At 34.9% G+C, this 22,534-nt stretch overlaps 1 protein-coding gene across 1 annotated transcript; it reads left to right on the forward strand.

Moving 5' to 3' along the window:
- The first annotated feature begins 18,115 nt into the window (after positions 1-18,115).
- On the forward strand, positions 18,116-22,322 carry LOC143601536 (ferritin, chloroplastic-like). Its single transcript, XM_077078923.1, has 8 exons — positions 18,116-18,399; positions 19,584-19,667; positions 19,753-19,813; positions 19,972-20,059; positions 20,153-20,214; positions 20,288-20,353; positions 20,598-20,661; positions 22,233-22,322. The coding sequence occupies exons 1-8, from the start codon at positions 18,116-18,118 to the stop codon at positions 22,280-22,282; spliced, it is 759 nt and encodes a 252-aa protein (XP_076935038.1). The 3' UTR covers positions 22,283-22,322.
- The last annotated feature ends 212 nt before the right edge of the window (positions 22,323-22,534 follow it).

The raw sequence follows: 22,534 nt of genomic DNA on the forward strand, positions 1-22,534 counted from the left end.
TAGTGTACAAGGAAATTTTGTCTTATTTGTAGACTCATTGCGTAATGTTTTGCTTTGTAATTCCTATAATTTTAATGAAAGTTTTAATTGTATTAACAATATATGATAATTGTGTTATTGATTTTATTTTGTTTAACGTTTAAATATTGTAATTTTCATTAATTCCCCATGTAATACACGTATCTCAAACTAGTGTATATATATATAGGCTTAAGTTCAGGAGAGAAATGAAATTACTCTGAGAAATGTGAGAAATGAATATGAACCACTAGTTTTATTTTATCTTTTAAATGTCTAAAAATAAATGAAAAAAATGTAAATGCAACAATAAATACATTCTCTCTCTTGAATTAATACAACTAATATAACCATAATAAATCCCTTTCTTTTCAATTAATACAACTAATATAACAAAAATAAATCCTCTCTAATTAATAAATATCAAAACATAATACTTAGAAAAATTATTGTTATAAATAATAATAAAAAAATATCATACAAATGTGTTCATTAAATATAAACAATAAATATACAACATACCCAAAATTATATAACCTACACTTGTTTTGAGCAATAAAAATGTACAACATATAAAAAAGTATACAACTTACATATGTAATTCGACATCAAAAATTATATAAACTAGAAAAAGATACACACATCCTATACATGTGTAGGTTATATGTTTTTCGTGTGTAGGTAATATGTTATCTTATTCTTAGAACAAGTGTATGTTATATGTTTTTGTGTAAGTTGTATATTTTTTATTGACATTTAATGTTAACATATGTAAGATAGTTTTTGTATTATTCATCACAATGTACCTACGTGTTGATGGATATTGATATATTGAGTTGGAAGAAATTCGTTTTGGATAGAGAAAAATATTTAATGTATGAATAAATTGTATTTGAATGTGTAGGATAAAATTTTCGAGTGTAGGTTATATGTTTTTCGTGTGTAGGTTATACGTTTTCGTGTGCGTGTATAGTTTATTGATGCTGAATTTTGTGTGTCGGTTATATGTTTTTCCTGTGTAGGTTATATGTTTTCTTATTCTTAGAACAAGTGTAGGTTATATGTTTTTCTGTAGGTTGTGTATTTTTTTGTTGATATTTAATGTAAACACATGTAAGATAGTTTTTTCTACTATTCATCACAATGTAAATACGTGTTGATGGATATTAATATATTGAGTTAAATGAAATTGGTTTTGGATAAAAAGAAATTTTAATGTATGAATAAATTGTACTTATGTAGGATAAAAATTCAAGAGAAAAAAAATAAGTTATAAAAATAAATGAATTCTTAATATTTTCCAATTATAATAATTTGATTAGTTATATTAATTAAATAGATAACTATTATATTTATTAGTTATATTAATTGAAGAGAGAGCATGAATTAATACTTTTCTTATTTATCTTTAAGCATTTAAAACCTAAATTAAAATTAGTGGTCCATATTCATTTCCCACAGTAATTTCAGTTCTCTCATGAACCATCCCCTATATATATATATATATATATATATATATATATATATATATATATATATATAGAGGCCTCTAAAATTTTAAGAGGTACACAAGATACAACACATAATATAAATTTATAAGATTTTATAAGTAATGTGGTCTTTTGTCATCTCTTTTACACTTAGCAATATTTAATTAAAAAATATTTAAAAATATAGTCCTTTAACTTCAATTACATTTTGTCAATTTATATAATAGCTGCATGTTTATCCCTTATTCTAAATTAACTACTCCTATGTCTTTTAAATGGCCATAAGTTTTTCACATAATATTTTTCAAAAAAAAAAACTGCATTATAAAAGCGAGTATTTTATTCTCTTTAATTTGAATATGATATTGCTATATTTTTTTTTTAATTTTAAAAACTTTATGTGTTACATGATTACTAGTTAAGACCTACAAACATTCCGGGTCAGATGGGTTCGGGTCATGAGTCAGAAATGGTTATGGTCAAAACACGTGATACAAAAAAGGTTAATTTGGTACAGGTTTGGTTAAGACCGGTTGCGCGCGTACCAACACAGAATTGCACACGTACAACTATTGTGTGACGCGTTTACCAACACCGGTTAGACGGTCGAAGTCGCGTTACACGCACACTATCGTTGGGTTACGTGGATGCCCATGCGATGTCAGGCACGTACTAACACTAGTTACGCGTTCGATTTCGTGTTTGCACGCATACCCCGCGACATCATGCAGGTTCTCAGCTAGTATATAATAAAGCTTAATGAAGAGATACCTAAACAATGGAGATGCTATAAGCCAGTCACTACCACAGCTACATAAAACCTACAAAAGCAATTACATTAAGAATTTTTAAAACTCTCTTGGAGAAAGACAAATTTTGAAAATTGTAGCATATTTTTTTCCCATTCACGCACCTTTAAAACGTACTATTTCTGTGAGCAAACACTGTAGAAAATAAAAGCAATTGACCGCTTCACCTTGTTAGAGATAAATCATAACCAAAAATAGTTTATCCATCATCGTAAATGCTTTTTATTATTTAGTCAAAGCTGTTAATACCTTCCTTGTATGTCTCCTAAATTTATGTTGTAATTGTGTTTATATACCAAGTGAATAAACAAAGATACACACGGTGAATTTTATCAAATGCTATCATGGTATCAGCTTAATCCCGTTCCTTTCTCTCTAATTCCCAAATCCTTAATAACCAGTTCTCCTACTGTCGCTTTCACTTTCATCCGAAATTTCCCCCTACTCTCATGGCTTCTTCCTCAGAGTCTTTCCTTCTTCACATGCTTACTATAAAATTATCATCCACCAACTACCTTTAATGGAAAAATCAGATTTCCCCTCTATTGCTTCACCAAAATTGGCTCCATTTTGTTGGCGGTTCATATCCATCCCCTCAGAGTCTTCCCTTCCTATGGCTACCCTTCTTCACATGCTTACTATAAAACTATCATCCACCAACTACCTTCAATGGAAAAATCAGATTTCCCCTCTATTGCTTCACCAAAATTGGCTCCATTTTGTTGGCGGTTCATATCCATCCCCTCAGAGTCTTCCCTTCCTATGGCTACCCTTCTTCACATGCTTACTATAAAACTATCATCCACCAACTACCTTCAATGGAAAAATCAGATTTCCCCTCTATTGCTTCACCAAAATTGGCTCCATTTTGTTGACGGTTCATATCCGTCCCCTCCAAAAACTATTCTAATTGATAACAAAGAAACTTTAACCCACAATATACCACCTGGTTTGAAACCGACCAACGTGTGTTGCTTTTTATTCAGTCTTCCTTGACTGAAGAATCTATGGGGGAAGTTTTGGGACTCTCCTCATCTCAGGAAATATAGCAAGCCCTAGAGTCTACTTACAGCAATGAATCCATGGAATGTTCTCAACATCTCATAGACTCGTTGCGCCAGTTAAAATGGGAAATCTTTCTGTCTTAGATTATGCCAAACAATTCAAAACCATTTGTGACAAACTTGCTGCTATTGGCAAACCAGTACCGATTTCCGTAAGAACCACTACTTCCTTTTTGGCTTAGGTCCTGCTTTTGAAAATTTTGCAACTGCCCAGTGGGCTATTTGACCTAAACCCGCTTTCCGTGACTTAATTGTATAGGCAGAGGGACATGAACTCTTTATTTCATCCCTTCATGGTTCTTCTCCATCCTAGGTTGCCTTCACCGCAAACCATCATGGCAAAGGCAAGCCTGGTCGGTTCTCTAACAGAGGTGTTTTCTCTTCTAGAGGGTTTGGCAGACGGTGGTTAATTGTCAGATATGCCGACGCGAGGGACACTATGCAACCTTATGTCCTGACTTGAAAAGTTATGCTCAAAAGAACTTATACTCTACAGCCCACTTGGCCCAAGCTTTTCATGCAAACTTCAACCTAAATGATGCCACTTCATATTGGTGTGTTGCCACGGCTCATATGGCACCACCTACTGCACATTTGATTCCTCTGTGCCTTATCATGGAGATGACAAAGTTTCCTTTGGCAATGGTAATATCCTTCCTATATTGGTACTCTTTCCGTTACCCCAAACTTGTAATTAAAGGGCGTTCTTATCGTTCCAAATCTAAAAAAAATTACTTTCGGTTAGCAAACTCACTAACGATTACCCAGTTGATTTCTTGTTTTCTCGGTCTTACCCAGTTGATTTCTTGTTTTCGCGGTCTTACTTTGCTAGTTGTACCCTTAATCTAACCCAAGAGCTATTATATCAGTATCATACCATCTCCTGTTATACGTTTCTGTTTTTTCAAGCATCCAGGTCGGGTATATGTATAGATTCTTTTGCCAACCATGAATGAAGCCACCACTTGTCTCATTTTCATCACTCGTCACGTCTGCGTCGTGCAAGTTTCCCCCGTCATTCAACATCACCCCTCAACTTCCTTCAACATAGGGGTATACACCACTTGCCTCATTCTTCATCATTCTTCATTTTTCTAATTTTTTTTATTTTAATACAATTTTTTATATTTAAAATATATCTTTAAAACTATAAAACTTAATAAAATAAATTAAAATACATAAATTATAAAAGTGAAAACGATTACATTAATGAAAAAAATACAAATCATAAACTGAAAAACTAAAAAAAAACTAATAAAAAGTAAACATAAATAACTAAAAACTAGAAAGTTAAGTTATATTTTTTGCCGATTTTTCGTTTCAATGCCAACGCCAAGTCGAGCTTTTGTCTGTGAAGATGGCTAAGATCTCGAATTACGAGATCGAAATCTTTTCGCTTGCCCTCATCTTTCTGCTCGGCCTCCATTAAATGAAGTTTTTCCCGTTCTATCTCGGCCGCCTATTCGCTTATTTTTTTTGCCACATTTTCATATTCTAAATTTGCAACTCTTTAAAACTTGTAGATTCATCCTTTGTAAAATCTAATTTCGGGTCGTCGATGAAGAAGATCTCGTTCCCTTTCCTTTTTCCCTTTGCCTTAGCCTTTGCCTTGTTCCTCCCAATCGGACGTTCCGATTCAACCAGATCGTTATCGCTAAACTCCATATTAAGATCTTGGTTACAACGGGCATCCGAGCCACCCATGCTAGACTCTCCACTTTCGGACATTTTTGTCTACTTCACCGACTCAACTTCATTCGGCGTCGGATGCCACTTCGAACATAACCGAACAATTTCTCAAACCTGTGGGCAGGGAAAGACATTCTTACGTTTGGCAGCATATCATTTGTTTGTCAACTTGTAAATATTGGCATCATTACTACCACCTTTTATGTTACTCTGGGCGTTAACGTAATGATCGTTAAACCATCCTACCTTTCTAGTCATCTCCCTCCACTTTCCGGTTGCTGAACCATGTGACCGATAGGCCAAGAGTTGTAAAACTTCATGACACTTATTCGTGACGACCTTCCAAAACTGGCTCCGTTTGTGCGTCACCTAATAACATATAAATAAAATGTAAAACGTAAACAAATTTAAACTATTGAGATTGATAAAAAAATTATATAATGAAAAAAATACCCTTTGACGCATTCTCACTTTTGCTAACCCAAGCTCTTGCCAAAGCGACTTCTTCTGTTGTGTTCCACATAACAACCTTTTTTCTAAGATGAGGTTCAATGGTTTCGGGTTGGGTTTCTCTAGTGGCCCGCTTTTTCGACTTCTTCTTCTTCGTGGTTTCGGGCTCGGCTTGGGTTTCCCTCACCAACTCTTGAACATCCTCTTTGATTTGAAGGAGTTGACTTGAATGGCCTTGCTGTTAAAGGTATGCGGTATATTTGAGTCGGAAGGTGAAACCGAAGCTTGCATTACCTTCGGGAACGGTTTAAAGTCGGGATCCATTGGTTTGAAATTGATATTTTGTTTTTTGGTTAATTTTGGTTGAATGGGTTAAAGTTGTATGCATGTATTTATATAATATAAATAAATTGATTTTTTTTAATTTGATCGTTTGACAACGGTAATAAAATGGAAGGACAAAACATGCGTGACCTTCGTGACCATCGAACCCAATTTTAATTTATCATATCATCATCATATGTAAAAATCATAACTCAACAACTTATGAAATCTTGCGTCTCATCCTAACACATTTTAATCAATTTGCTCAAGAACAAAACTCACTTTAAACAACCATTGTTTCAATTTTTTTACTCTAAAGTTTCTAATTCCTAAAATCCATTTTAAGCTATAACTATTATACATGTACTAAATCAAACAACATTATCATAGATTAAACATTATCATGCATGACCCTTTACCCACCTCAGCTGTCATGCAGGATGATCTGGCTTGCATGTCACCTCATGCGTGACGGATTGATGGGTATACCTTACAGCCTTAGGTTTCGTGGTATTAATACATCTATTTTAATAGTGAAAAATTATATTAAAAATGTAAATATAGATCTAATAATAATAATAAATAGATTTTGACCCGGCGCGTTGCGCCGGGCTGGTTATGCTGTGGTTTCTAACATCCGTATTTTGAGAATAATTAATAAAAGAAAATTTATTATTTCATGTGCGTTATTATTTAATTTTATAAAGTGAAAAAGGAAATTTCGTTAATGTAACGGTGTGTTAGTGTTTGATTAGGTGGGATATGAATTTAGAAATGGGCTAGGGAATGGGTATGGGCCTTGAGGCCCATAGATTAGGAGTATATAAACTCCGAACCCACACTCTTACTCATTTTCATCACCCTCATTCCACCGAAACACTCTCAAGAACACACGAACTCTCTCCCTCTCATAATCTTCTAATATCCAAGAGAAACAAGGAGATTTCGTGAGCTAGCATCATCAAACAACAAGAAACACTTCTAAGATCCATGGTTTGGTCCAATTCCGAACCAAACCGGAATCCCGTAAGGTGCGTTTTGGTTAAAAAGTTAAGTTTTTGAGGTCGGTTTTGACATGCAACTTGGTATAATAGTAGATCAGGTTGTAAGATGCAAGAAAAATATAAACTTTATGAGCCGCATGTTAACAGGTTCAATATGGGACGAACGAGCGACGTTTGGACCACGTAAAAAGCAAGTAGACAAAGTTGTTACGGCCCAAAACCCATTAAAAAAGTAAAATTGGGTCTTAAGGAAGGGTCACGGAGGAAAATGGCTGAAAAATGATAAAATAAAGGAGATGACGATTATGATCGCACGGGAACGAATTGCATCGCACATGCATGCGATGCGATTAGTTTAAGGATATGTGATGCGATTACAATTCACATTGCGATTCGATTCAATCTCATCCATGCGATGTGATTGGATTTCATCCATGCGATGCGACTGGTTTACATCCATGCGATGCGACTCTTTTTCATCTATGCGATGCGATTGAAATGCTTCTATGCAATTGGTTTTACATGCGATCCGAATTGATGTAAAACTTAGCCCGACTCATTTTTCTGATGAAATTTTAATAAAGTTCGACCCCTGCCAGGGGCTCTGCCTCTTGGACCCTGCTAGGGGCTGCCGACCCGATAACCCCGCTACCAGGGGAGCTGCCCCCAGACCTCTGTTCGCTAGGAGTTTCACTATGATAGAATTATGATATAATTAGGGGTAGTTAAGTGATGATTGTAATTTGTACACAGTTAGTCGTGCCCAGCTGAAAAAAGGCATCACAATCAATTCCGAAAGAAATAGGATTCAGGTGAGTTCTAGCCCATTCCTTGTTACGTTTTTCAGGGTTGTGTGCATACTCCCATATGATTAGTCAACACACTTACCTTAAGTGGTAAGCGTGTGCCACATGTATGTGTTATATATGTTATTGCATGTTATAGATAATGTTAAGAGTGTGTACATGAAGGTATATGAAAGATCATAACTAAAAGTACGTGATGGATGTATGTTTCAATGATAGTATGAAAAGAAGGGACCAGACCCTCATAATATTTGTGATGATAGAGACCAGACCCTTATAATATATGTGATGATAGGGACCAGACCCTCATAATATCTGTGATGATAGGGATCAGACCCTCAAAATATCTATGATGGTAGGGACCCGACCCTTATAATATATGTGAGGCATAGGGCTAGAAGCTCTTAAAAACATAAGGATAGTTATATACGTATTATGAAAGTTAAAAACGATAAGGTACGAAAGAACGCGAGTATGAATGAATGTATGTATGAACTAAATATATAAGCAGGTTAAGTATGTAATATGTATCTTCGGGTACGTATATAAAAGTATGTGAATGTAATAGATGTTGCCTGATTAACTAAAACTCACTTAGCGTAGCTGACTTTTAGTATGTACGCAGGCAAATAGGTTGAAGCAGTTGGCTTGACGGGAGACACATTACATGGACCGAAGAGGCTGGCATATATGAAGAAGTGTCATGAGTGTTTATGTTAACGTTATGATAAGAAATTTATGTGTTTAAGAAAAAAACTGATATTTTGTAATGTAATGATTGAAGTTTTAATTCTTCCGCGAAAGTTTTAATTAACTCTAATTTTAGAACTGTGTTTATGAGTAAATCCAACACCAAAGTAGGGCTCTTGGGACCGGGGCCTTACATGGTTGGTTCATTGGGTGTCCATATCTTGTGTATAAATTGATATCTTGTTGCAGCGTTTAGTTAACTTTCCTGTATGTACAGATAACTAATTTAAGAAGCAGACTGCAAGATAGCAAATGGAAACCATATATACATTGATTTGATAGAAACAGTGAAAGAGTGATATAGACAAAGTTTACACAAACAGTTTACATAGTAATATTTTAGGTAGTTATAGGGTAGCATTTGGCATCATGGCATTTTTTTTTGTCTTACCTTCGACCGCATGAGTCTTCAAAATATTTAAAATTGTTTGTTGTTCTATGCCGGCTTGCCTTATTTGATCTATGGCTTCTTTTTTGAGACAACAGAGGTTGGTTAAGATTGCTAGATGAGGCTGACATTAATAACTTAAAAATTCGCTCAATAATATTACGTTAAAACGGATTTATAAAAGCTTTCAATAAATTACTATTGTATATGGAATTAAGAGAATATCTATAAAAGTATAGACTTTCAATAGTCTAAATTTATTGTATGGCAACCACAAGCTTACCCTTACGTGCAGGGAGTGAAAGCTACAGCAAATCCAAACTGAGATCAAATCCTACAGAAAAGCAAAAGTGAATTAAAAAAAATTAAACTTAACTCAAAATTTGAACAACCAAAAATTAAACTAACAACTATGGTACTGGTAAACATGCAGCATAATTCAGCACACTTTAACCACAAATATCAGCACACTATGATAGGAAGTTACAGGGTTATTTTTTAAGAAAAAATACATAATTTACAGCACCAATATACAACAATTTCAGCAACAATATACAACAATTTGAACGTTAATTAACAGCACATTTCAGCACTAATTAGCAGAACATTTCAACACCAATATACAGCAATTTTAGCAGCAATATATAGCAATTTGAACGTAAATTAACAGCGTATTTCAGCACTAATTAGCAGAACATTTCAGGACTATTATCAGCTATTCACATAAGTAAATTTCAACATATTAACAGCTTGCTATAGCAAACTACAACACCACATTAACAGTAATGATCAATGACGTGTGCGAATATATATATTTATAAATTTGGATAAAAGTTCCACACAAATCGGATTTTAAAAATAGGTTTTCACCTACAACTAAACCACACACGAAAGGCAAGTGTACCTATCGTTTGTAATAAAGTGTCGGCAAGAACCGAGTGTCAATCCATGGATACGGTAATTTTCTAGTACTAAATCTTTGTAAATGACTAACCGAACAAAGAAATCTTAATTTGAGTTTTTAACTAACTAAACTAGCATACAATGAAAACAAAGCAAGTAAAAATACAAGAAACAATCAATCCAACAAGACTACCTAGACACGCATCCACTCTACTAATGTGATAAAATAGCAATGATATGGTAAACATCATGAATCTAAACATAAATACTAGATTACAATCAAGCAACCTAATACCAACAAATAATCATCATGATGGGCTTCCAATCAATAATTAAGCATAGACTAACTTGTTTGTCAAAACAACAAAGTCTCATAATCAAAGGAAAGCTAGCATGAACAACATTCTAACCACCTAAGATTACACTAAATTAGCTAAACTCATGAATTAAACATCAACTTATGACACTTTAACTAGCAAGTCATCACCAAGTCAAGAATCATAACAACACTCATCAATTTTCCAATATCAAGTGTAGGGTTTCATGCTCATCAATAATATTATAACCAAACTAATCTTTACTAGTCATTCCTAACCTAGCAATGTAAACAAAGAAAACATGAACATTCAAAGTTTACAAACAAACATCTTGAACATAGTTTTCCAACATGAATGCCTAAACATTTGTAAGACTAACAAGGTATGCAATTCTAACAAGCATGAACACCATCAATATCAACTCATAACTTCAACATTTCCTTGAAAGAAAACCAAATTACCATAACCATACATAGATAATAATCACAATAGTAAAAGCTTCAACAATGTCTAGATAGTAAAGGTCTTAGCCCATAAGGCTTAATACAACTACAATCAATCTAAAAATAAGCTTACAAAACATGCTCTTAAACATAGAAATGAAAACCAAAATCAAGAAAGGATTGAAGGATGGAATGATGAATCTTATGTTGGTGGAAGCCTCCAAGAATCCCCTAAAATTGCTGCACTTGATTGAGAGAAAATCCCCAAGACTCCACACACAAAAATGAGGATAATGGATGTGTATATATGCTGTCTAGATGTCTGGCACGGGCACTTGCACGGGCTTGCACGACCGTGCCTATTTGTGGAAAGTCAACCATTGGCTTTAATCTGACCAAAAAGTCAGATTTCTCTATTCTGGCACGGTCATCGACACGGGCCCACACGGCCGTGCAGTTCATGCACGGGCATCCGCACGACCATGCATGGTCGTGCACTTTTGAATTCTTGCGGCACTGGCTCCGGCACTGGCAAGCATGGTCGTGCAGGTCTGATGAGGCCAACTAACGGAAACGGGCGGAATGGGTAACTTTTGCAAGGTAAGAAGGTGAATTTTGTTTGTCATGCTTAAAGGTATGTCTTTTAAAGATTTTTCGGCTTGAATGTCTTAAAGATTTATGCTTTGAAAAAACAATTAAAGTTGAATTAAAATTGCTTAGTAGTTATTCTTTGCTACAAAAATTTTCTTAGGAGTTTTGCAAAAAAAATTTTAAGTTTGGACAAACAAAATTCATAAAATTCCCTCCCCACACTTGAATTGTGCAATGCCCTCGTTGCACAACAAAAAACTATAAAAATGAAATGTATAAGAGAGAGAACAGAAAACTCCCCTGATCCAGAAAACTGCCAGAAGTGCCTCCAAAGACCTGACAACGCGTGAAAGCATCCAAAACCAAAGAAACCATAACATGCCACTGACATACTAACAAACACATTATAAACCCATCATATATAATAAAAGCATCCAACAAACATAATCCCAAAACCAACACAATCTAAACCATCAAAATATAGTTTGCAACAAAACAAAATACTTAAAAGAAACACACAAATGGGTTGCACCAACGAGGGAAAACGGTGCAACCCTACATACTAACATAGGCGAATACACTTATAAACGGGTGGCTCTATGATATTGAAAATTATTATACGACCCGTTTAGATAAAAAGTGTTTTGAAAAAAAAAAGAAAATCAATAAACGGGTCATGCCACCAACACTTAAATTTTCCCGGACCAAACCTGATACAATTAATGTTGTGAAGAAGGTGATCATCTCGGCATTTTATTATACTTTTGATGTGTTCATATGACCATTGACACGCCTTGAACTTTGGTTGGTCCGGCTTTCTCCATGCCCTCTCCAGTGGTGTTTTTGATTTGGGTGGCGATCCACCATCATGCTCATCCATGGGCGGACATTCTTTGGTGCAAGGAAGTGAATCAGATGTCACCATAGTCGTTGGTTTGTTGGTGAACCCATTCACTTGTAACTTTTCTTCTTGGTGCGGCTCTTTCATGACTTCCACGGTTGGTTTTCCAAATAATAAGGCTTCCAATTCGTTAAGATCACCAACCGGATCGAACTCTTCTTCATTCACTTCCATGAGTGGTATACCTAATAACTCATCCCCAAACTCGTCTTCCCACGATGGAATGATATGAACCGGAGGTGGGACTTTTGCGGTACTTTGTGGGCTTGAGAATTGCACTTTGTCCATTATGGTCCCTGGTTCTTGAGTTTGCTCCAACACAACAATGGATAAGGGTTTTGGTGCTTTAATTTCATCCTCATCATCCCAATATATGTTGTGATTCGTGTAGCAAGGAAAACTCTCCCGTCGATAGTTAGCACAAAGTTCATTGATCACAATACTTTGGGCCTCTATTCTACGAAGTTGCTCATCAGATTCACGAGTATCGATCATCGGTAGTGGTATCCCAACATCTTGTATCCCCTTGTCGAGCATCGCGTCCCAACATTTCATTCTTTGTTCCTAATACTCTAAAAATCCCGGGCTAAGCTCGAGTTGGAAAGCTGGTGTGTCGGGACCCTCAAATGGTTGTGAATAAGGGTAAGGTTCTTCATTTAAATATGTGGGGCACCAACTTGAATAATAACACTCATGTGTGTGATGGGGTTCTCCACATATCTCCCACCAAACCTCCATGTGGTAATTCCCGTTATCATAATGGTAACCTTCACAATAATCTCCATAGTAGTGCTGCCACATAGGAATCACTGCAAGGAACACTCAAACAAAAGAATCACGGGCACCACATATACATGAAATAAAAATGAACTAAATAATGAATAAACCAAAAAATATAAAAAATAACACACATACACAAAGTGGCTACAAAAAAAAAATAACTAAACAAGTAAAAGACATTAAAATATAAATAAAAATAAGATGAATAAAAATGAAATAAAGTAAAATAAAATAGATCGAAAATATAAACAAGACTAAATCAAAGACTCGGATCGTCCTCTAAAAATCACCGTATCCTCGGCAACGGCGCCAAAAACTTGACGTGTGTGAATATATATATATATATATATATATATATATATATATATATATATATATATATATATATATATATATAAATTTGGATCAAAGTTCCACACAAATCGGGTTTTAAAAATAGGTTTTCACCTACAACTAAACCACACACGAAAGGCAAGTGTACCTATCATTTGTAATAAAGTGTCGGCAAGAACCGAGTGTCAATCCATGGATACGGTAATTTTCTAGTACTAAATCTTTGTAAATGACTAACCGAACAAAGAAATCTTAATTTGAGTTTTTAACTAACTAAACTAGCATACAATGAAAACAAAGCAAGTAAAAATACAAGAAACAATCAATCCAACAAGACTACCTAGACACGCATCCACTCTACTAATGTGATAAAATAGCAATGATATGGTAAACATCATGAATCTAAACATAAATACTAGATTACAATCAAGTAACCTAATACCAACAAATAATCATCATGATGGGCTTCCAATCAAGAATTAAGCATAGACTAACTTGTTTGTCAAAACAACAAAGTCTCATAATCAAAGGAAAGCTAGCATGAACAACATTCTAACCACCTAAGATTACACTAAATTAGCTAAACTCATGAATTAAACATCAACTTATGACACTTTAACTAGCAAGTCATCACCAAGTCAAGAATCATAACAACACTCATCAATTTTCCAATATCAAGTGTAGGGTTTCATGCTCATCAATTATATTATAACCAAACTAATCTTTACTAGTCATTCCTAACCTAGCAATGTAAACAAAGTTTACAAACAAACATCTAGAACATAGTTTTCCAACATGAACGCCTAAACATTTGTAAGACTAAAAAGGTATGCAATTCTAACAAGCATGAACACCATCAATATCAACTCATAACTTCAACATTTCCTTGAAAGAAAACCAAATTACCATAACCATACATAGATAATAATCACAATAGTAAAAGCTTCAACAATGTCTAGATAGTAAAGGTCTTAGCCCATAAGGCTTAATACAACTACAATCAATCTAAAAATAAGCTTACAAAACATGCTCTTAAACATAGAAATGCAAACCAAAATCAAGAAAGGATTGAAGGATGGAATGATGAATCTTATGTTGGTGGAAGCCTCCAAGAATCCCCTAAAATTGCCGCACTTGATTGAGAGAAAATCCCCAAAACTCCACACACAAAAATGAGGATAATGGATGTGTATATATGCTGTCTGGATGTTTGGCACGGGCACTTGCACGGGCTTGCACGACCGTGCCTATTTGTGGAAAGTCAACCATTGGCTTTAATCTGACCAAAAAGTCAGATTTCTTTGTTCTGGCACGGTCATCGGCACGAGCCCGCACGGGCGTGCAGGTCATGCATGGGCATCCGCACGACCATGCACGGTCGTGCACTTTTGAATTCTTGCGGCACTGGCAAGCATGGTCGTGCAGGTCTGGCACTGGCAAGTGCACTGGCAAGCATGATCATGCAGTTCTGGCAGAATGCTTATTTTGTCCCCGAAACGCCCTCTTTTCATGTTTTCTTTGTCGGGCGGGCGCCCTGACCTGCAAATTCACAAATAACTCAAATAAGTACCTAAAACAATGAATTTGCATGGAGTTCGGGATAAATATGAAGGTAATTTGATGCAATAAGATGTACACTTTGTGTTACATCAATCAACATATTTCATCACTTAATACAACAACTTACAACACCACAATAACAATATTGATCAGCATATTTCAGCACTTAATACTACAACTTACAACACCATTTTTTGTTTAAACTTGTTCGTTTCAGATAAGCTCGTTTGTTGCCGTTGATAAACGTAAAGAACGAACACAAGTACAAACATATTCATTTCTAAATGAGCGAATACAAGCACGGAAAGCATCCTCGTTTAAGTGTCCGTGCTCATTCGATTTTTTGATTAAGTATGAAAATAACTAAAATAATAAATAAACGATTCGATCCTGAGATTGAAAAATTATTCACGAGCCGAGCTTGAGCGTAGACGAACTCAAGGTCTGCTCAACTACACCCTCCTACTGACATGAATAAGAGATGAGATATTAGAAACATGAATCAACATATTTCCGCACATAATACAACTTACAACACCATGTTTTGTTTAAACTTGTTCGTTTCGGAAAAGCTCGTTTGTTAACGTTAATAAACGTAAAGAAGGAATACACGTATAAGCATATTAATTTTCTTAATGAGCGAATAGAAGCACGGAAAACATTCTTGTTTACGTATCATGCTTATTCGATTTTAAACAGAACATAAATATATTATAAAGGTATATTGGTTTTAATGATCCCAACTTTTGCCTTTTGGTCACTGTTGGTCCCAACTAATGAATTGGCTACTAATGGTCCCAACTTTTAAAGTATTTGTTTCTAACAGTCCACGATTAACAGAATCCTAACGCCGTTAGTTTCAGGTCGCCGGAAAAACGGTTTTGGCCGGAAAACTCATTTTTTTCCCGAAAACTCAACATTTTCGTCTCATACATCTTGGTAACTTCGTATCGGACCTTAAGGAACCTTTTTCAAATATAAGCCTCAATTATTGAGGTCGCTGGAAACCTTAGAACCATCGTCGGAATCGGTTGATGGTGCTCAAGTGGTGGTAGTTGGTTAGCGGTGAGTCAATTGGCGGTGGTTGTGGTGTTCAGGTGGTGTTTTTCGGCAACAAATTTGAATTTTCTGGCCAAAAACGTTTTTCCCGATGACCTGAAACTAACGGCGTTAGGATTCTGTTAGTCGCGCACCATTAGGAACAAATACTTTAAAAGTTGGGACCATCAGTAGCCAATTCATTAGTTGGGACCAGTAGTGACCAAAAGGCAATAGTTGGGACCATTAAAAACCAATATACCTATTATAAAAAAAGCAAATAATATATGTATATATATTATGTTATATAAATGACAAGTATAAATACAACTAAAATAACTTTTAAAATCGACTCGAGCCCGAGATTGAAAAATTATTTACGAGCTGAGCTTGAGCCCAGACGAACTCAGGCTCTGCTCAACTACACCCCTACTGACTTGAATAAGAGTTGAGATATTAGAAACATGGATTTGTGGGAGTGTTTGGTTTGTTTTCTGTTGGTATGATAGCTCAATTTTGGCCGGAGCATCTTTTGTTTTTTTGAGTTTGTTGCTTATATTCGATCAGAGAAAAAGACTTATGTTTTGTATCTTCAACTAATACATTTAATTCAAAGTACAAATGACTTGCAAACATAACCATTCACATAGTGCAATTCAAACATCAATCAACCAGCCAATAACATAATGCATTTGAAACATCAACAAAAAACTGAAGTCAAATTTCTAATAACAAAAAACTAAATTAACAACAATAGGAACACAAATAATTAGCTGGAAACCACATATACAAGCCTCAAAATAGCCCTAAACTTGTACCTAATTGAAACCCCAAAAATTAGAATGAAATCCGCATCTACAATGATAAAGGAATCATAGAAACGGAAGAAACCCTAAAACATAATACCTGAAAGCACAAACCAACAATGAAAACATGAAGCAATCGAACAGGAGTAAAACAACATGCAGGAGTAAAACATAAAGCCAAAGAGCCAGGTGTGATGGACACGTGTAAAAAACCCTCGACATGCAGCTGTCCCAACAACAAAATTTCACAAATTATAATAAATCAATTGATTAATAGTTAAAAAAAACACTGAACCGGATTCGTACCCTCGCAGCCAATACTATATGGGAATGGCAAAGACCATCTGAAACATTAATACATATGATGTCTATCTCCCAAAACAAATCTTATATCCTTAAAACCAAAGCAGACAAACAGATTGGCGTCAGGATTAGATATTTATCTAATTAATTAATAATGCAAAAAGGTATTACTAACATATAACACAAATCTATCAAGCTAATTTCAAACATTATAATTTTATGGGTTAGGTTCAAATAAAAAGTTTGATTTTCCTAAGAATACTATGAAGGAGGGTATTTTAGTCTAGCACATTATATCAAAACCCATTTACTTTAATCTCAAAACCCATTTACATTAATTTCAAAAACCCACTTACATATTCATTCATCTCCTACAACCACCACCACTCCACCGCCACCACAACCGTCGCCCACCGCCACCACCTCGCTGAAAAGTCCGAAAAAACACAATGGAAAACACTATGAAAAACACAATGTTAAAAACACAATGGAAAAAAACACTATAAAAAAAACACACAATGATAAAAACAAAATAAAAAACACAATTATATGACACAATGCAAAAAACACAATAGAAAAAACACTATGAAAAAAAAACACAATGAAAAATGCTATTGTATAACACAATTTTGTAAAACACAATTTTGGTAAAACACAATTTGTAAAAAACCCACTAATTTTTTTTAATTTTTATATAACAATATGGTACTCATATAAAAGATAAAAAGACACTCGTTATTATGGTGAATTTGTTTTTCAATAAAAACGTCGTAAAAAAAGTTATTGATGTTTTAAAATGATGGGGGAATTTGGCATGTGCCTTGCATGTGAAGAGAGAAAGACAAGAAATGTGTTATTCCTTTTATACCATTCCCCTTATGTTCATACTTGATTTCCCCCTAAACTAATCTCAACCCTTCATATTCAAAATCAATGGCCAAAATTACTTCTTATCATTCCTAAAAAACTATACTTTTTATTGTAAACTAACCCATCATTTTATTACACCAAAAAAAAAAAAAAAAAAGTTAAGTCTCATTTTCTTTTAAGAAGTCAAAATATTTAAAAAGTTAGTGGTGTGAACACAAAGAAAATACGTAAGCTGAAAAGAGATTCCAAGGAATAATCCAAACAAGTGTGACAAGGACCGATCCTTTCACCCAGATTACAGATAAGGCACGAGGCCACCACACGCCAGTAACATCACTTCAATCTCCACCGTCCACGTGTGTATCCTCTCAACGGCCCATAAAAACCCGTATCCCATTTGTTCTCTCTCTCGGCTCCTCTTGTTTAAATTTCAACCCTCACTTCACTTGCCATCAAAACACAACCTCCTTACTTCTAAATGGCTCTCCAAACACCCTTGTTCTCATCATCATTTGCTCGCTTGATGAGGAAATCTGAACCTCAAAACTCGCTGAGATTTGGTTTGGGGCGAAATGGACGGAGAACGGGATTTGTGAGGTGTGGTGGTTCGGGTGTTGAGGAGGTGGTTATTAGTGGAGTGTTGTTTCAGCCGTTTGAAGAAGTGAACAAGGACGAGTTTGTTGTTCCGATTACTCCGCAAACGTCGCTTGCTCGTCAACGGTATTTTGATGACTGTGAAGCTGCCATCAACCACCAAATCAAGTACGTTTTCCTTATTCTACATCATCACACTAGTTATATTTTCGTGTTGTCGTTAATCTAAAAAATTTAGAAAACAACCAACTATATATGTTTTAACTTTTTTTATATGTAATCGTAATTTTTTAGTGTAGTTTTATAACTTATTATATGTAAATTTACAATTATAATTATGAAAATTTGCATTTAAGCATATCTAAATTTTTTAATAGATATGTAAATTGTTATTACATATATATATATATTTATTCGTTTATTTACACATGTGTAAACTTGTGATTCATATGTGTAATTGTTAGAATTAAACGCACACATGAACCGAACACAAACACGAAAGCAATAAACGAACGCGAGGATTTAACGTGGTTCGGTCTAAATTGACCTACGTCCACGGGTGACAACTAGGTATTCTTTATTGAGTAACAAATAATTACAAGTACATAATATGATATAAATAATGACTGAACTATGGTTTGCATCTTACTAAACAAGAAATTTAAATTGAGCTAGGCTTGGGTCTTGCCGCCCGCCTCTTTGACTTCAAATAATAAACCAGGCCCACAAGGCCTACGAACCCAAAAGTAATTACAAATTTATATATAAAAATGGTAAAACTAACCTCACATAATATTAATATAGAAAAAAAATCTGAAAACTGGTTGGTTGTTGTTAAGAGTTCGTCTTAAAATTTTGGAGTTCTTAAAGATTAATTATATTATAATTTTAAATATAGCGTAATATGTACTATTTAGTTATTTTTACTCATATCTTATATATACTAATTATTATTAAATATATATGATAAATATATTAAATAAAATTCTTTAAATAATAGGCGATACGTGAAGGTCGAGCTTGGGCTTGTTTATTAAATAAGCTTATTTTGAGGCCGGCCTCAAACTCATTTAAGCTCGGCTCGATTTAAGCTCTTTTACAAGTCATCTCGAGTTGATCGTGAGTGACTTGGCTCGGTCACACCCCTGGTTAGAAGAATCTCAAAGCACTTGCAAAATCTTGCCATAAATTGAAAATTTATTTGCAGAGTACTAAAGGAACTGTTTGTTTTGAATCTGTAAATTGATCCACAAGTTTGAGTACATATCTAAAATAGTTCATAATTCTTGAATTACTTAAACTATCATTGGAACTTTGATATGCTAACTGTTTTTATTTTCTTCATGATGCAGTGTGGAATACGCTGTCTCCTATATGTACCATGCCCTGTATGCGTACTTTGACCGCGACAATATAGCTCTCAAAGGCCTTGCAAAGTAAACAAAGCACATAAATTCATACCCTTTTTATCTTTAAAGTCGAATCTTTACATGCTTATAAAATATCTTTTATTTTGATCAGGTTCTTCAAGGAATCAAGTGAAGAAGAAAGAGAACATGCGGAGAAGTTGATGAAATATCAGGTCATATTTGCATTATTAATTTATCAGTTTTGAAGAATTTAGTCCAAGAGTCTTTATTTATGAAAATTTATTGTTCAGTAGATACTTAAAACATATACACATTTGCAAATAGACCTTAATTAAGACTCTATTTGCTGAATATATTTATGGGTGTGCAGAATATGCGTGGTGGAAGAGTGAAGTTGAGTAGATTAGCTTCACCACCTTCAGAGTTTGAACATGTGGAAAAGGGAGATGCTTTATATGGTAAAGCACAACCTAAATATAATCCATCAAACAATAATTATAACAAGTTAATTACCCTTATTTCACCTTAATTTTTTTAAAAATATTTGTCAGCAATGGAGATAGCATTGTCTTTGGAGAAAGTAGTCAATGACAAACTTCTTAGTTTGCACGTGGTATGCCATTTTATCTTGGTATATAAGTTTTCTTTTAATACATTTCACATGCATGTGGTTTTCTAAATTGAAGGCAGCGGATAAGAACAATGATCCACAAATGGCAGACTTCATCGAGAGTGAATTTCTTGCTGAGCAGGTGAAAATTATAGCTATAGATCTATAAGTGTGTATCTCATTATGTGTGTGATGTCTATATAAAAATCATCATCATCATCGTACTCATTAAATCTCACTAGTAGCAAAGCTATGGTAGGGTCTGAGGAGGGTAAGATGTAGACAACCTTACCTCTATCCCGTAGGAATAGAGAGACTGCTTCTGGTGAGACCCCCGGCTAGATATAAAAATCTAATTGTGTATTACTTTTAATATTGTGTGACAGGTTGAAGCTATAAAGAAAATTTCAGATTATGTTTCTCAACTGAGAAGAGTAGGAAAAGGCCATGGTAAGATTATTGTTTCAAATAAAAAAACTTTTAAAACATACAATGAAATGTAATAAGTGCAGTGGCATACGGGTCAGCAAGTCAAAACGGGTTAACAGGTGTAAACGAGCTGTAAACAGTTTGGATGGTTGAACTTATAAAATATTTTTTTAGACTTTTTTTTATTATAATTTTGAATGGGTTGACGGGTTAACCTGATTAATTATAGTACAAATCAAATATGACCCGTCTGTTAAACGGATTAAAGAGTCACCACAGTTAGGGACACTAAGGTGTTTTCAATTTTTTTTGAAATAGGTCTGTGCAGGTTCTTTTATCTGCGCCATGCAAACCACGCGCAGACATTGTCAGCTGCAGACTGTTTGTTTTCTCGAAGATGTTTCATTAAAAAAACGTCTGCGCAATTTCTTCTTGATGTAGACTTGGCCCATCCACTTCTGAGATCTTCTAAGATCTGCAGAGGGTTAAAACATCACACCCTACCAACACCCATTGTCCACCACTACCGCCACTACCCATCGTTCGCCACCACCACTATCCATTACCCACCACTACCGTCCGCCACCACCACCCATCGTCCGTCTGCCACAATCGTACATCATCACCACCCATCGTCCACCACCGTTCACCACCCATAACCACAGTCTACCACCCATCGTCTGCCACCACAATCGTCTACCACCATTGTCCACCACCATCGTCCACCACCCATCATCGCCTTCTACCACCACCGTCCACCACCACCCACCACTATCACCATCCAGCAGCAGCACTACCCACTACCACAGTTCGTACATCACCACCGGTTTATTTTAGCAATCTGCAGAGATTTGGCCCACCTCTTCTTATACAGATGTATGCAGATGTGATCCGCAGACTACAGATATTTTAGCTCTGAAAAACCAAACAGCACCTAAACGTTTTGTCACTCCAACCCTACATGAACATGAAAATCGTGTCAGACATACCAACCCGAACATGACACGAATATCCACGGTTGATGCAAACACAACCTGTTTAACCCGAAATTTTTCATTGTTTAGTTTTTATGCAAGTTAATTCTTGTAAAATTACGATTTCACAACAAAATTGTACAAATGTATATAAAAGTATATAAAAGAGTTACATTTTGATTGTAAAATCTGAAGTCAGTTTCTCCTTCTAGCTTTAAATATTGTCATAGAACACCCAAAAGAATCTTTTATTTATGACAAAACATATTTAAAAAATAAAACAAAAATAAATGGGTTAAACGTCAGGTTGACACGACCACAGTCCATTTAGCTAAACGGGTTGCAAGTGCGACCTGAAACTAACCTGAACTAGTTTATACTAACTCAAACTCACGGATTTCATGTTAAATTCGTGTCGTGTTAGAATTTAACCCCCCCCTAATCACAATGGTTAAGAAGTCAAAGGGCTACAAACAGGTTGTAGTAAAGTTCTAAATGGGCTAAAATCAAATGGGTTAGTGATTTGAATTTATACAAATATATTTTTGGAACCTTTTCATATGTTTATTTTGAACGGGTTAACGGGCCAACTTAGTATTAATATGATTTGAACTGCAGGGGTATGGCATTTTGATCAGATGCTTCTTAATGGCGCTGGTGCACAATGAAAAATTGGGGTGATCTCGCTAATGGCTGTAGATGTATGTTTAATGGTGTTTAATTAAAGTTAGCAACTTTTATGCATTATAAATAACTGGTAATGGTTGTGGTTTCTGGTGTGGCCATGTTATATGTTAGCTACTAGCTAGTCACACAACTTTTACTTGTAGTTATTGAATTTATATTATTATATTTATTTGTTTTCAAAAACAAAAACTGTCTGCAATCTGATTTCATGTCTGCAACTGAAAATGTGGTCT

Source organism: Bidens hawaiensis, unplaced genomic scaffold (assembly GCF_021521415.1).
Source record: "Bidens hawaiensis isolate Kalapana, Puna unplaced genomic scaffold, B.hawaiensis_p1.1 tig00056654_1, whole genome shotgun sequence".
In the NCBI taxonomy this organism is placed as follows: Eukaryota; Viridiplantae; Streptophyta; class Magnoliopsida; order Asterales; family Asteraceae; genus Bidens; species Bidens hawaiensis.

Excerpts from the sequence above, each read along its gene's own strand:
- LOC143601536 (XM_077078923.1), top strand. The coding sequence starts at position 18,116 with ATGGCTCTCCAAACACCCTTGTTCTCATCATCATTTGCTCGCTTGATG. Across the intron at positions 19,814-19,971 it reads AGAAGTTGATGAAATATCAG|AATATGCGTGGTGGAAGAGT; the intron begins GTCATATTTGCA and ends ATGGGTGTGCAG. Across the intron at positions 20,354-20,597 it reads GTGAATTTCTTGCTGAGCAG|GTTGAAGCTATAAAGAAAAT; the intron begins GTGAAAATTATA and ends ATTGTGTGACAG.